Raw genomic sequence first — 16,335 nt, 5'->3', positions numbered from 1 at the left:
CAGCACGGATAAGCAGTAGATAATACTGAAGGCCCTCAGAAGTTCACGTCAGAGACTGATATGCATGGGTACAACTGCTCTTTCCAGTCTAAAAACAGTTTGTTTACTTTGAGGTCAGACAGACGAGACTGCATTACTGCAGGAAACTTGAGAAATCTTCCAGCAGAACAATCCTTTGGTTAGCAAAACTCTTCTAAACAGCTCATTGACACTTGCACGCAATCAATGGCTTGGTAACATTATGAAACAGAAAGTGCCAGGAAGACCCATTCTTGGGCTGTTGTACGAGCAAGGGGAGTCTCTGCCCTCAGTACCAGCTGAGTCTGAGAATTCTGTCCTGAATTTTGTCCTACCGAACCACATTTCACTCTGCACTCATCCCCTTACTCATGGAAAGGGTTAGACAAGCAACTGCTCTAGGAGAGGTTGCTTAACATGCAAATACAAGGCACTGAAATTACTGTTGCAAAGAGACTACACCAGACTAGAAAATGTGAAAGGCTACAAAAAGGGTCTTAAATGTAATATAATTTAACATATAACATGTTGTATGTTATACCTAAGAGGGAGACATTACAGCCAGATGCTTTTTTGCATATCCTGCAATACATAGAAATACGTGAGTATGAATTCACCACTGCACAGTTAGTACTAAAAAGCTGCTGTACTGTACAATTCAAGCAGGATGGGAACCTCAAATGGTTACAAAAACTGTGAAAGTCATGTGGATTCAGATGCTTAAGAGTACCAAAGAATCAAGATAGAAAAGATTACAGTTGAACCCAAATTTGGATGGCAACTGGGGTAGATAACTGCACAGCAAAGGTTACAGAAATGCTTATGTCATTTCAAACTGCAACCAGATACACTTCCAATATGAAGACAAGCAATAATCTATGCTGGCATTGGTCTCTGTCCGTCAGTACTTGGGAAAAATACTCTGAGTTACCACTGCCTCAACGATTTGTGACAAATTACCAGAGCAATCCTATTTTCACGTGGACCTTTCCCTTTTGACAGTCAGCCAATCCGACTGAAAACCAGCAGCAGAATCAGAAGTTACTGAGCAATTTATTAACTAACAGAGCAAGTACCAAATGTTACAAATTCAATAATCATTGATTTGGAAGGTACTTTACCTGTAAAGGATCCCAAACTAGTTAAAAAAAAATAAATTCTTCAATTACTCTCATTCAGATCTTGTGATGGTAAAGGGTGCTTTTCAATTATGCAATGCACTCAGTCACTCCACAGATCTTCACGTGCTCACAAAACAAGCTAATATTCAATCTACTAGTACAATGAAATCCAGGAAGAGTAGTGCAAAAAAGTTGGATGGTTCTCAACCTTCTGGTAAGTCTCCACAAGCACTGATGATTCCCAACTGTCAATTCTTTAGCCCTCCCAGCCTTGGCATCTCTTACAACTTATGTCTTTTTCATCTGTTTGTTTACACACACTGCTGCTGCTGAATTACACAGAGGACTGGAAGAAATTTACTTGCGAAGGAACTGCAACCGTTTTGGAAGTTACAGCCCTTCTGCTGAGAAGCGAGGCCTTATCAGACGCGTGCTCCTCAGCCATTTCAGGACAAGCAAATGAGATTCTTACATCTCATCATCTCCTCTCACCCAGAAAGAGCTGAAACCAACAACGTGAGAAAGCAACAAATAGGCACTGGCAGGCTTCCTATAGTTGCTGACCGTTCTGTACCTTCAGCTTCTTGATACTCGTGATTTGGAGTTATGTAAACAGCAGCTGGGTTTTCTCCCCAGCAGCGGGGTTGGTGGAAGATACCCACTTTTTTGGTCAAATGTTCTCACGCAGAGAAAAGTCCTAAGATATGATTGAGCACCTATGACTCAAGTGTAACACCATGTAACAGATGTGGAATGAAAGCAGCAAAAAGCGAGGTAACGTATCTAATCCTGCAGTACCTGACTGGAAGACGTATCTGGCTAAGCCTTGCATTAATTCTGCTGGCCAGGTAGGTGGTGCCGACTCTCCCGTTTCTCTCTTTAGTCGAAATGTCAACTCAAATCCGAAACCACTTGGTCCATCTGTTCCCGTAAACCTGGAGGGAATGAAAAAGGAAAAGTCACAACATGCTTCTTGTAAAGAGAACAGGCTTCAGTATCTTCAGAATCAGCACTACAGAGAAAAGCAGAGTGTTCTCACAGAAAATATAAGTTTAGAAATTCTCTTGCTTTGGTCTACACTAGCTCAAATGGCATAACATTGTTATGTTAACTGACATAATACAATTTCAAAGATAACCATCATAGTACAGTTCTCAGTCAGAATAATGCAGTCTTGGAATCACGACTTCTTCTAGGGCACCAATGTGATCTTCAGCAGCCTGAGTTTGTTTTTAAAATAAACTTGCAAGTTTTGCAGTGATAGCTGCCCTAACTATATTTGCTTAAATGGAAACACCAAAGAAAGTACCCAACAGGAAATGTTATTCAACTCTTGTGGACTCAAATTTCTGTACATTCAAAAGTGGAATATAACCTTAAGTACTGTGTAGTAGGCTTCTGAGTTGAAACACTAACTTGTTCTGATGTATGGCACGCAGTTTCTGCGCTGCTGATGGACAACAGGGAAGGAATGGAGAGGATGCAGGCAGAAATTTAATCATCTTTCACACAACACAGAAATTCTTATTTTGCACCAATATATATGGTGGGACAAAAAAATGTATGTACAAAGTACAGCTTTGTATGTAACATACAAAATGTATGAATGCACAAAGTACAGCTTTGAATTTATGAGGCTATCCTCATACACACAGAGGAAGAACATTGAATATGACAACTACAGCTCATGACTCAGGATGTTTGACCATTTTCCCAGTTTGACAGAGATAGGTGTTAACTTATTTTATTTGGTTTGGTCTAATAAGGTCTACCTAGGAGAATAAAGTCATATTAGAAGCACCAGGGATATTACAAAAAGGAACAAATAAAGGATGCCCCATACTACTCTACTTCAACAAAACTAGTCCATAGGAATCCTGCATTTTACACAGCCCCATACAGGAAAGTTCCTGTTCCAAGTCCCCAATAGCTAAAACTGTCACATTTAATCTCTGAAAAACCTCATGAACAAACATTTAGGCTCACAAACTTGAAAGCAAGTTGGGGACACCAGTTTCCTTTCTACCACTGCCATCACATCCCTCACTCATTTGTTGTAGCTGTTGCAAGAAGGCAAACGTAAGAAAAAAAAAAAAAAGGATTTATACTGAGCATAAAGACACTTGATTCTGGTTTATGAAAGCTTCCATGATTCTGCAAACTCAAATCTCCTCCTCCAGCCATTGGCAAATTCTCTGGAGAAACTTTGTGCATGTTTTGGATGCTGGTGCCCTGCTGACACACGTGAAAGATATAATGCACAAAGTGTTAACATTGAGCTTCTACTAAAAAGAGCCAAGCGGAGCTGTCAGAAAAGTGATGAGAGCACTTTCCATTTGAAAAACACAGATCGCTAGCAGTGCCATGAGCAGTTCCAAGTGCTGGGTGGACTGTTCCAACAGTAAGGAGCTTGTTTGAAGCAGACATGCTTTTCAGCAACCCTGACTAACGTAAACTGCTAAAATTGATCAAATTTAAGCATCAGTGCAACTCCTTCCAGATTTAATGTAACTTTTATTTGAGGATTCTTCAAGGAAAGTTTGTGATGGACTTGCAGGTAACATAAGGAAAATAGTTAAGAAATGAACTCAAGGAGAAAACCAAACTACGAACAGCTCTGACTGAAAACAAGAGGACAGGTAGCGAAAGTCAGACATCTGCGATAGAAAGGTGAGCAAACAATACAGCAAATAAATACTTAACTCATTTGGTTAAAAATATAAGTGTACGTTTCCGTTTCTCTCCATGTCATCCTCAACAAAGAATTTGAGCATTATGTACTACAGAAGCAAATGCTCCATGAATGCAGCGGACAATGCAATTTCATAGAGGTCAGCCGGTACGTATAAAGCCTCTTTCAGGAAACAAACGTACCTTTAAGCAACAAACCAAATAATTACACTTGGTTCTTCAACAAAGCAAGAGCTTACTGAATAACCAGAGAGCCCGTGATCGTGGAGTGGAGTTTGGATGTGCAGTGAGACCTGTATTCTGCGATCATGCATGCAGGTCTACCAAAAAGATTGGTACAGGATGGCGGTAGGCTCATAAATTCAAAGCTGTACTTTGGACATTCGGCACCCCGTAGTGTTTTATTAGTTTCACGTATCAGTTAGCAAAAGAAAAACAGAAGTATTTCTTAGAGGGAGAAACAAAAATGCTTCAAAGTGGGTAGTTTTCAAGGACTGATTCCAGGAAAAAGCATTCACCAGAAACTAAGACGCATTATGAACGGGTCAATTTTAAAAAGGATCAAAGTTAACAAGAAGCCTTCAAGCTGAGCTTACACAGTTAAAATTTTTGGAAAGTAAGATGGCTCCCTATTGAATTTCCTCCTTTCAAGGCAGGTTTTGAAGCAACACTTATTTTTAATATGCATTAAGCTAGAGTTTAGGTTGTGGGTTGCATCTTTTTTTTTTTTTTTTTAACTGAACTTCACAGATCTCCATGCTTCAGGGGATAAACAGAAATAACTGTTTAACAGAAGACCACACGTGCTTTCTATTGATCCGTAAGCAGGTTACCGAGTAACAGAAGTGTTCAGGTGGGTTTCCAACAAATTTAAAGCAAGATGAGCAGTTAGGAGAACAATGCTGGCCTGCAACACGCCAGTGGTTGCAAAGTGGTAAAAACCGACAGGCAATGTTACTCACATTATTTTTTTGTACGGTAATAAAGGAGCTCCTCAGAGAATTGCTCGAAAATATATAGAATAAAAGATAAATAAAGGAACAGCAAGTTACTTCCCTTCTAAGATGTTAAAAAAATCTCTAGAGTACCAGAAGATGCATAACCATCAAAAAACACTCAAAAATACAATAGCGTGCAATGCTTATAATTCTCAACTTTTTAAGGTAGCTGTGAGTTTTCAAAAAAATCCTATTTTGTAAGATATTTGTATTTAAAGATTATATTTAAGATGTTTTAGAATAGTTAATGGACACAGATTGCTGAAAAGACGCTGCTTTGTGAGAACAAAACTTTAAATACACGCAATTCACCTGTACTGTACAGCTGTTCAAAGGTTTCGGTTGATAAAGTCTTTGATCTGAGCTCACTTAATTTTAGATTGGTTGTTTGTTTTTGAAGAAATTGTGACGCGTGACTTTAAAAGCTTGATGGTTTACCAAAGCATTTGTTTAATTCAGACAGGTCTTCCACAGAAAGAAAGAATTATTAATCTTCAGAATGTAATTAGGATAGCCATTTTCAGTCAGCATTTTTGCCAAAGCTTTTACTTTTATTCTTCCAAGAAAGTCTTGTATTTGAAAATAAGTCAAAAATAGTTTCAACAGCTGCCATAAAATTTCTCTCAATGAACAATCGCCCATAAATCCTTCAATCCAGGGATCCAGCTACACGATGTATGAAGTGAATTTTATGCTCAAACACTGACTCTCAGGCTGCCTTTCCTCACAGACGCTCATTTCAATCAGCGAGTAGCCAGGAATAAATCCTGAAATCACTAGAAGTTGAGACAAGACTATGGCAGGAATTCAGAATCGTGGATTTTCTACCAGCCTCAGGTCTCAGTTTGCCCCATTAGAAGCTCAAGACTGCTAGACATGTCAACTGCTCCTCCATGTAGGAGTGGAAGACCAAGTAAATGGTTTTGATCCCACACAAAGGTAAAAAGACTGTTCGTTGTATCTGGGCAGTAAGCAGCCACTCATTCCCCCCAAATCACCTGTTTTCATTTTGGTTCAAACCTTAGCAACAATACAAAAGATGCACTTATCCCAGACAAGCAGCCCACCCACAATCGGGGAACTAATCATGAGTGACTCCCCCAAAATGAGTTAATGAATAGCAAGACGTGCCATAACATGGGATTCCCAGGGCAGCCTCCTCCTCGCAGGGCACGTCGCTGCCGTTTGCAGGGTGTCTCAGTGACACGCAGGCTGCTAAGGAACCAGCCAAAAGGGTATCACACCTTGCAGAGCACCTTCACACCTTCAAACTCCTTCCTCCAGGCTCCCACTTTTCACAAAGCTTCCAGGAAAATCAATCACTGGAGCATCCTCAAGCTGGCCTCCATCAACCAACAAGCTAAAAAGAACAACGTTCCAGAAGGTACAGACTTGAATAAGCCTCGTAGCCACAGAAAATGGGGTGGAGAGCGGTGAGGATAACCCAAAAAGCAATTCTACCTCCTCCTACCCGATGTGCATGGTGGCTTTGAACACACAGTCCTGCAAATCAAGCACTCTCCAGGAGTCCTGCTAAGCACACCCAAGGTAGCTGTGGGGAGCTGTGCTCAGGGCCCTTCCCATACCCATCGCTGAAGCTCCGTGCTGCCTGCACCAGCACTGCAAAGCACCCGTGCTGTTTGTGGATTAGCCTGACCCTGGCTCCTGTGTAAACTGTCAAGGTAATACCTTTATTACATGCCTTTTGTTCCACAGAGGCAAGATTTCAGCTCTTTGGTGTTCGTTTCTTAGTTTGCATGGCTTTTCCTTTTTTATTTTTTTTAAGTTATCGTTCAACACAGTTACAATAGTCCAGGAGTGCCTCAGCTCTACAGGAAGACGACAGCGCCAACCCAACCAACGTGCTGACAGCGCGTGTGCGAGAAGGAGCCCTCAAAATGCACGTTTTGTATCCACACATAGCCCCAGGTACATAAACTGAAAGTTGCAACACAGCATTAAGTTTCTGTACTAACAGATCTGAATATTTCACATAGTTTGGTTTATGCCTTGTTTCTGCTGAACTCTGCACTTTTGATTGAGCGATTTTTCTCTGAACACCCCCAAAACACTAAGAAAAAAAAAAATCCTCATTTTGCCCAAGCACTCGAGATACTAACTACAAAGAGGCAGCACGGAGGGTGTTCTGCCTGCCAATTCTTTGCCCCCTCCGACAAGAGAGGGCATCACCTTTGCAGCCAACCCAATTCTGAAGCAGCCGGGTAAGTTTTCACAAAAACAAACATCGATGGAGAAATTCTTGGCTTGCTGCGTGCCCACTGGCACACATCAGATAGTTTTATATTATGGCTACAGCAGTAATGGAAGGCTCTGGTATCTGCCAAGTCAAATCCAACCCTATATTTAATATCAAAACCTTATTTTGTCGCATGAACAAAAACAAACCGTTTGAAAGCCAAGGTCATATATTACACGCCATTCTTCGGCTTAAAACTCTTTATCTGCTCAGCAAATCAACTCAGCAGGACAGACCACATTGCAGCACTGCACATAGGCTGAAGACGTCTGGCTTGTTCCTTTAATGAGGTAAGAGTTTCACCGATCGTGATATTTAGTTCCAGCAAAAGAATCCAAAGAAATAGAGGCCCCTTTATTTACAGAGCCGTGCAGGCAGGCTCCGTGAGCCCCCCACCACCCCGCGCGCTGCCAGCCCTCTCCTGAAGCCACACACAGAGAGCTGAAAGGCTGCTCCCCTCTGCAGCAGAGTACCAAGGGCGTTTTTCACATCAAATAACCCAGCTTAAGAGGATCAAAAGCCAAACTAGCCTTTTGCTTTAAAAGCAGCTCTAAAAACCAGAGGCTTTTCAGTTTAAATCAAAGCAATTTGCCAAAGCATTTTCTTTCAAACTTTTGCATGGAACAAGAAAAGATTTGCTTTGTTGCCGTGTAAAATGGCAGTATTTCTCAATGTCTGCTGTTAAAAGCTCTGCAGCACTGGACAAGGAGCAGAGTGTACTAGGTGTTTATTTTTTGAGAGTTGAAGAGTATGTGTATATAAATATATTAGATGTACCAATCCCCGAAAATGGGAGTTTACGTAGGGAAATGCTGGCCCTTCATTCACTACATTTATTTCAGCCAGGGAACAACAAGAACGCTCTTTCAGGGTACTGGAGAATAGTTAGGAGTGCACTTTCAGGAGTTACAGCTCCACTACCAGCAACCACAGTGAGATGAAATGGGTTTCTTCTGGAAGCAAAGCGAGGGCAGGCTCGCAGAGCACCACGCTGACTTACCCCAGCTCCTGCTTTCAGCTCCGTCACTGCTACTTTTGTGAAATTGCTTACGCTGCCTTTTGCTTCGACTCCTTAATTGCATTTCTTCGTGTCTTCCACAAAGACAAAGCTTCCTGCTCTGCTGTTTGTGAGCCACTCTGATGTTTTGAAGGCTGCAAAATACAGCATCGCTACATTTCCAGCTCTGGCAGCAGTAAGAGCTGCTGTTATTTCCATCACAAGGCACTCTTAATTCTGCCTCAAAAAAAGAAGCGCCAGTAATTGTTAATCCATAGCTCCCAGCAGCAGTACCGGGACACCTGATTAGTTCAAGAAGTCAATTAAAGCCAAGCTGACGAGCAGAGCCACAACTCCGCTTGGCGAGACCAAAGTACTGCAAGGCCCAGGTTTCACTCTGGTTTGAAGACTGCGCAGCTAGTAACCATCCCAGGGGGCTATTAGCTAGAAAGGATACTACTATTAGCAACACGGAGGACTGCTGTAGCAAAAAGCATCGGGGCACTTAACTGACAGGCAAGCTGACCTGACAGACTTCACCGGTCCTCCCTGAGAAAACTCAAGATGTGCGCCATTTCCCTCTCGCTGCTCCCATCTGGTTGCAAACAAGTCACACAAAGGGTGGTCCCCTGGCTAAAAACCATGGAAAAGCACTGAGCAGGCTGGCAGGGCCGTCTGAGTTTAACACCTCCCTGTCTCCATCTCCAGGGCAGGATATTGGGCAAGAGCCGATGTGCCCCAAACAAGTTTACTCCGAGCCAGTCTTCTGCGTTCAGGCTCCAGGCGCCTCACACCATGTCCTACCCCTACAAGCAAATCATTCGCAGATTCCAGAAGTTAATGGAAAAAAAAAATAAATTAAAGTGACCCTACCTCGTACTTCCAGCATCTTGCCCAACAGGAAATGGTTGTTTTTAGTGCAGCTGTCAAACAATGTAGAAGGCTCATTTGAGAGCCCTGACGGCACGCTGAGATGCTCTGCTATAGAAATTTCGTATGAAAATAAGCGCAGCAGCCTCCCTACACGAAAGGCTTAAAACGCTCTCCAGAAAAGTTGTTTCAGCTAAAACGCACCTGCTTACTCGCATAATCTCCTGGATTGTCTCTTGGCATTGAGAAAAGCATCAATTTTGACGAAAAACATAAAAACATCTGACAGAGCAGGGAGCGGTTATCTGGCCGTCAGATGGTTATCTCTTCAGAGCGCCCGGCAGGAAATTCCACGAGCTCTCACTGCCCCGAACCCGCACACAGAAAGTCTTACCGGACTCACTTCTACCCTGGTTTATTTAAAAAAATGCTTCATAAACAAGCAGGGAAAATTACGAATGCAAAAAGAACACATGCTTAAAGATTTCTGACAAAGTAAAATCGGGGTGACAGTGACACGCAGCGCTCGAGACACCCGCCTATGGCTGGGCCCGAAACTGCTGCTGAAAGCTCGCTCCTGCAGTACGTCGCATCAAATGTGTTTGCCATCAACCAAATGGAAAACCTTTCTAGAAACAGCAACAGAAATTGTTTTTAGAGAATTAGTCCAACATCTAAATCCAAACAGATGCAGAGGCACTTCCTCCGCAGCTCTGTGGAGAGCTCTGGAGGCAGGTTTCTCAGCTTGCTGAAACGCTCACGTAGGATCCCCTCAGAAAACTCCCATTCAGATGGACCCGAGTGAAATTTGTGAATTTGTGCTACTGGCCAGTACGAAAACAGAGCCCTGCTTCACTGACCTCCCATGCAGCAATGATACTATGGAGAAGAAGGGAAAGAAAATACTTCACTTGAAGTTTCACTCACACATCCACAACACTGATTCCACACATTTTACCATTCAGCTTATTCAAAACTCAGCTGGTAACAATCTTGTCCCTGAAGGCTGAAGATTTTTTTTTTAAAAACAGTTTCTGCAAACAATGAATACTGATACACCAGATTTCCAGATTTTTCCTCTAACCCTCCAGACCACAGTGTCAAGTCCACACTACACCTAATCCTGCAGTCAAACTGCCTCACATGGCAGTGGCACAGTTTTCCAGTGACTATAGATACCCGCGGCACAGAAATTGTGTACGTTTTGTCGAGCTGACAGACAGGCCAATTTTGAGACCCCTAAATCATTCAGGCATGAGAGAAGCACCAGGAGCACAAGTGACATTAAAATGTAGCACGGACAGAGCCAGACCCTTCTGAGAAGCACAGCAAAATAGCAAAAGTAATTGGAAATTCTCATTATATGCATCAGGAAGTTGCGTGGTTTTCTTTCTCCCCACCACAATAGCTGTCAGACCCTGGCAGAGGATCCAGAGAGGCTGGGGAAGCCGCCCTCTGTGCAGGCATCAACCAGAGACTGCCGGCAGTCCCAGAGCGTTATGGCCAAGAGCACAGGTATGAACTTTTACTACTGGTGCCGTGTCCAAACCCGAGCTGACAGGACTCGCAGCTGATAATTCACAAACACACAAGTTAAACTCGCTTTGAGAGAAGCGGTTCCTGTGCTCGGCTCCTGCCCACCCACGTGTGAACCAGCTCCAGAACCATGCTGCCTCCAGCCCTGCGTGTCAAAGTAAACCACCATCAGCTTTCAGGGCACTTTAATGTGCTGGGCTGCAAATTAAGGCAATTTAGGGGTTGCTTCTTTGAGGTTCAGCTGTCCATGCCATGAAAGTAGTGGTATTTGGAGGAAGGATAGGATCCCGCTTAGCTGCTGGAGGTTAATCCCTTCGAGCTCGAGAGGCTTGGAAGCATTATCCTCCCGTTCTGGAGAGTGCCAGCAGCGTTGTACGTGTATGAATGTATGCATGTAGATTAAGGGCAAATGGCCTTGTCTGTGCCAAAGAGATCTGCTTCGTTACTGACACTACGTCAAGAAGCTGCAGAATAAATACCCTCACAGTCGTAAAACAGCATCCGGGTGATCTAGGTTTGAATCCCCTGCCTACTGCAAACATCCTGCCATCCTCAACGAGTTACTGAGGAATTTGATTCTCAGATGGAAAGTAACGCTGTTTCCCCACTTCAGATGGTAATGTGACACACATCATACAGCAAATGCCTGTATATTCCGGCTGTAAAGGTCACAGAAGAGCTGGGAAATTAACTCCACATTCTGCACAGCATGGACAAAAGCTGAAAGTGGGAAATGAGTAAGGCACCAAAATATGAAACAGGAGGCTGCATGGAATACGTCACCCTTTACCCCAGCAAAAGCATGTCCGCATGAGGGCAGTTTTTGTTTTATTTTGTTTTATGGTATAAAGACATAGGTACACCAGTTGGTGATGGTTTGATCTCCTGCTACGGTCATGATCAAACTGACAAGACCAAACCGTTTCATCCTTACATTTCCCAAAACACGTATTCAAAAAAAAAAATCTATATGAAATCAAGTGACTAGAGGACTGGCCATGCTTTTTAGCTCGAGGACTCTCTGCGGAGCCACCCAGGCCTCCCACCTCCCATCCCTGGTCTTCAAAATAAAAAAGCTTCAAACATCTCCTAACTTCACGTAAGGGCTCGGCTGCAACCCTGCCAGCCAAAAGGACGTAAGCAAAGGGCCAGCTGGGGCCAGCATGGCTGGAAGGGCAGCGTTGCTGTGCGTGGTGAGTCCCTGAGGAAAGGGCACCGACTTTCCTCGCGGTGTCTGCTGGCTCCTTCCTAGCTCCTACTGCGGATAGTTCTGCAGCTGCTGGGAGGAATCCATTCGCATAACAAAAGCGGCTTTCAAAAGCAGTATGCGAGAGTGGAAAGAATAAGAGAAAAACCCAAAGTTAGAAGCTATGCTGACAGCTACAGCTAGTTGTTCTCAGTATTGCCTAAAAGTTTCAGACTCTAACGGGTTACGTAGAACATAAACACTGGTGTCTCCCATTACCTTCCTGCTGGCTAAAGAGCATAGGTAAAAAGAAAAAGGCAGGAAAGAACTTCAGCAGACCCTTTACCACGTTTTTAGGACACTGGCGCAATTAAGTTCTCAGCTGCACGATAAATGAGCTCAAGGAACAATAGGCATTCAGGAGCTTTGAGGAGCCTGCACTCCAGATTTCAACCAGAGTTTGGACACCTGTGTGTCCTGCTGGATCTGGGATGCAATCCCAGATGCAATCCCTGATCTTTCACTTCATTAGCTGCAGAAATCGAGACAATGCCTCTTTACTTGCTGAGCTGTTATCTAGTCTTTTTTCATCGCAAAGGGTGCATTCAAAAATACACTGATGAGCACCGCAAGAAGTCTGCACCAACTCAACAGGTAGGCAAAGACCCTTGGGGGCTGAGCCGTAATTCCAGGGAAAAGAAAGCTCCTGATTGCTGAGAAATAACCTACTCAGTAAAACAGTTCAGCATACAACTCCTCACAGCCGTTCTGTTACCGAAAATCCCCCATCCATCTTCGAACATCGACTTCTTTGCTTTTCTGCTCAATGCTACTCTTCTGGGTAAAAAAGAATTCAAGGCCCAGAGACACATTATTTCTGCGTAATAAGGTTATACATATGGATTCAACTTAGCTAGGAAATGTCAACTTAAGGCTTGTCTTCATGAGCAAATTTACTGTAACTAGTCTACCAGTATAATTATATTGCTGTACTTCTACTGGTAAAATTCCCCTGTTGAGCCTTGTTCATAACAACAGCAGCCTTTATGGTTTATTTTTGTCGACCATGCCAAAAAAGGCCCCCGCTCCAGAAAGGCCACAACAATCCACAGGGGAGGCGGGGGAAGGAGCTGCACCGGTAGAAAGAATAACAGTATGGAAACGGCCGCACAGTTCTCTGGACTAATGAACCATCGGCTACGAAAAAATTTAACGCTGCAAGAAACCTGCGTTCAGGTATCTTGGCAGGTCGGGTACGTGCCAGGTTTATGCCATGCTTCGCCCCCGGTACAGCTCCCCAGGGTGGATGCTGCTTTACATCAGCCCCTCCGTATGCATCCCCTTCCCACTGCTGCGGCTCTTTCCCCGTTCCCCTACAGGCGATGCCGCGCCGCCCCACAAGCGCCCCGTGCCCTCGGCTCCAGCCCTGACCCTCCGAAACACAGGGGTGGTAAAAGCCCAGCCCCTCTGGTTTACAGTTTGTATCTTCAGGGACGAGCGATAGCTGAAAAGCAAACAGCTCCCTTTGCAAAAGGGATTTTAAAACAATCGCCCTTCGCTTCGGCAGTGCAAGAATGCCGAGCTAGACAAAACAATGAGCCATCTGTGCACCCTTCCCTCCCTCCTTCCCTTGTTTCTACCCTCTGGGCTTAAATCAGAGCTCCCCAAGAATGGCCGAGTCCCTCTTCACCTCCTCCCACCCCGGTTACATCCTACAAAAAATACTTTTCTGGTCTTTTTTTTCCCCCTCTCCTTTTTGTTCTTAAGAGCCCTAGCAGAATCCCTCTTTAAACCTCAGGCCTCTTTGTCAGGTGGCATCCCAGCTACCCAAATCAGCTTTGTCAACTGATCACAAATGCCTCCCCCAAGCCATCCATCCCTTGTTTACCATCCCTGGAGGCAGCGTGGCACCCGGAGCCCTAGCCACCCCTTTGTCCAGGGGAGGGAATACCATGTGAATGGGAGACCACCAAAGATTTACAGCCCTCCTTTGTTAGCCTGGTGTCACTGCCTATTGGGCCTCGATTCAAAATTGAGATGACAGTAGAAAGGCAGACGAGTTTAGTAATCACCATGGGGTTTGCAGCTTAGGGGGGGGAGAAATGCTGACAGCTCAAATTTTAAAATAAATCTGCTAATTGGCAACCACCGTCCCACCACGATGCACACACACTACCCTAGCACTGCACCAGCTAGCAAGGCATGCTCCTAGCATTGAGGAGAAAAAGGGATTAGGTCTGAGTAACAGCATTCAGATGCATCTCTTCAAAGGTTCATTTTGTTAGTATCGTTATTCCAGCAAGCAAAAGGATTAAAAAAAAAGTCAACGTTCCTTTGATCTCACAGCTGGATTGGCCACACAGACGAAGAAATGCTTTTACCTTCATGTCCCACCAAGACAAAAAAAACAACTCTCTCTTTTAATTACTGCTTTTTAGAACATCCTAAGCTGATCTTCATCAAATTAAGCAAACTTTCAGAGGAAGACCCAGGTTTGATCCCCAGTCACTCCTGCTCCCGGCAGGCTGGACCCGCTGGGAGAGCGGAGCGTGCGAGCTCGTCCAGCGCCAGCCCAGCTGGGAGACGACAGCAAGGGAGCCCTGTCTGGGGCCAACTCCCCTCCCATACGCCGAGCTCACAGATGCATTTCTGCTGACAGAACCGAAATTGCCTGCTTTGAACGCCGTGCCCCGGCCCTGCATGGCAGCAGAGGCTCCTCTTACCAGGATGCACGCGCAGATGCGCTACTGAGCAGGAAGCCGGCCTTGCTTTCGGGAACGCTCAGCTGTAAACTTACATCCAATCTTTTCCTTTTTTATTGAAAACAGGCCTTCTTGTAAACTCGACTACTTTACAGCAAACGTTAAACGAATTTCCTTCGATGCTTCAAAAAAAAAATAAAATTTCCAAATCTAGCACAGCTCAGGCGTGCTCTGGTCCCCCGAGCTCCGCAGGCACACAGACCGCAGCACGGAGCAGACCTCTCCGTAGGTGGCCTCCATCTTCCACGTTATTAATGGTGCTAACTACCTCCAGCAAATGACATTTGGAAGCCAAGTGCACTCTCTGCCTGGGAGGAGGGAAGAAAAAAGGTTTCCCCGTGGTGCCCGTAGCTTCAAGGGAGGTCTGCCTCCAGCAGAGGAACACAAGTCCCAGTCCCGGTGCGCTGCCCCAGCCATCGGGGGACACCACCAACGGGGTGCGTAAGTGGGCACGATGCTTGGTTGAGCTGGTTTCTGCTGGGGAAACGTGGAATTGAATGGTACATCACACTCGTGGGTCTTTAAAACGTCCCCATTTTTGAACTTGGTGGGCAATTCAAAGCTCTGCAAAGGAAGAGAAGTCCCCAGACCACCACATTTCTACCAAGCAGACACAAACGGGCAGAAGAGATGGACCAATGGACCTACAGGTGCTCCCAGCAGGCATCATGGAAGCACAGCTGTATTTCTAGACACCAGGGAATCCACGTGGGAGAGAGCTGGTACAAGTACCCTAAGTTTGGAAAAAAAACTCCGGCTAGCTCGTATGTCGGTAGGCATGAAAAAAATCCAAGCACAAATTCATCAAAAGTGGATCTTGTTGACCCCTGCATCTCAAACTACTCATTTCAACTCTGATGGCATCTCATATAAGCTGTTACCAAAAGGAAACACTTTTTGCCGGTCACAGAGCTCCCTAATCCTGCACCCTCTCCCTTCCCACTCTGCCACTACATTTCCTCTCCCCTCTGCCTCAGAAAGAAGCCTGATCAGAAAAATAAGCACTACATTCGGGGTCAGCCTCTGCTAGCGGAACAAAACCTGTAAGAAAAGGAGGGTTCAGCATTCATCTCAGACTCTCCTCCCTCCCATCTTAGCTCTGGCACCTCCTTCCTAAACCGAGGCTTACCGATGTCCGTTCCCATGTCGTTCCCTTTAGCAGGGGCAGATGCTCTATTCTCCAGCAACAGTACCCAGAAGGTCCTCAACTTGAAGATCTGTCCCCAAACTCAACATGGCTTCGCTATTCCGTACCCCGAAGTGGCTACCAAGTCCCAAAGTGGCTACCAAGTAGTTAGCCCTTACGCAGCAGGTGTCACCTGGCTTCAGAGCTAGCAGCCGAGCGAAGCAAGGTGAGGATGAGGAGGGGCTGGCACCTCTATGCTGGTATTTCAAAAGAAGTTGTCCCGAGGGTCTTCTGCGTCAAGCGTGCTTCAATCCCACACTTGCAAGAAACCGGACACCACAGAAGATGGAAGAAAACTTCGGGGTTTTAGTAATTTTCCTGGAATTTCATGCTCGGCTCCCAAACTGGTTTGATCTTTCATTTCTCCACTTGTATCCTGTATTCTATCAATGCTGTTTCAAAATCTTCTTCAAAATCTGAAATATTGATCTGTAACAACCACCGCCATCCACCTCTAATTTACTGTCTCCTAAAAGGCTCTTGGTTTTACTGCATTTTAGTGAAGACAAAGAAGGGCAGAGTCGTCCCCGCCATTTAGAAAGAGCTCACTGTCACCTTGGAGTTTGGTGTAATATTTCAGTGGTGCTTTAGGCTTGTGGTTTAGAAAGCACTTAGGGACCCATTAAATACCAAAATTTAAGGCTAAAGGCTGGCAAGCTGAGGGCAGCGAGCTTTTAAATTTACGAAAGGCTACAGAACTAAGAGGCCACTAA

At 44.7% G+C, this 16,335-nt stretch overlaps 1 protein-coding gene across 2 annotated transcripts in view; it reads right to left on the bottom strand.

Annotated features, from left to right (window-relative positions):
- Nucleotides 1-16,335, bottom strand: part of SUFU (SUFU negative regulator of hedgehog signaling) — an 84,314-nt gene that overhangs the window by 59,449 nt on the left and 8,530 nt on the right. For both annotated transcript variants that reach the window (XM_040564542.1, XM_040564543.1), the window contains exon 3: nt 1,938-2,074. In XM_040564542.1, the coding sequence (XP_040420476.1) occupies nt 1,938-2,074 (137 nt within the window). The remainder of the gene's footprint in view (nt 1-1,937; nt 2,075-16,335) is intronic.

The sequence above is a fragment of the Cygnus olor genome, chromosome 7, assembly GCF_009769625.2.
Source record: "Cygnus olor isolate bCygOlo1 chromosome 7, bCygOlo1.pri.v2, whole genome shotgun sequence".
Classification (NCBI taxonomy): Eukaryota; Metazoa; Chordata; class Aves; order Anseriformes; family Anatidae; genus Cygnus; species Cygnus olor.
The sequence above is the reverse complement of the archived record's forward strand: the minus strand, read 5'-3'. Positions and strand labels throughout refer to the sequence as shown.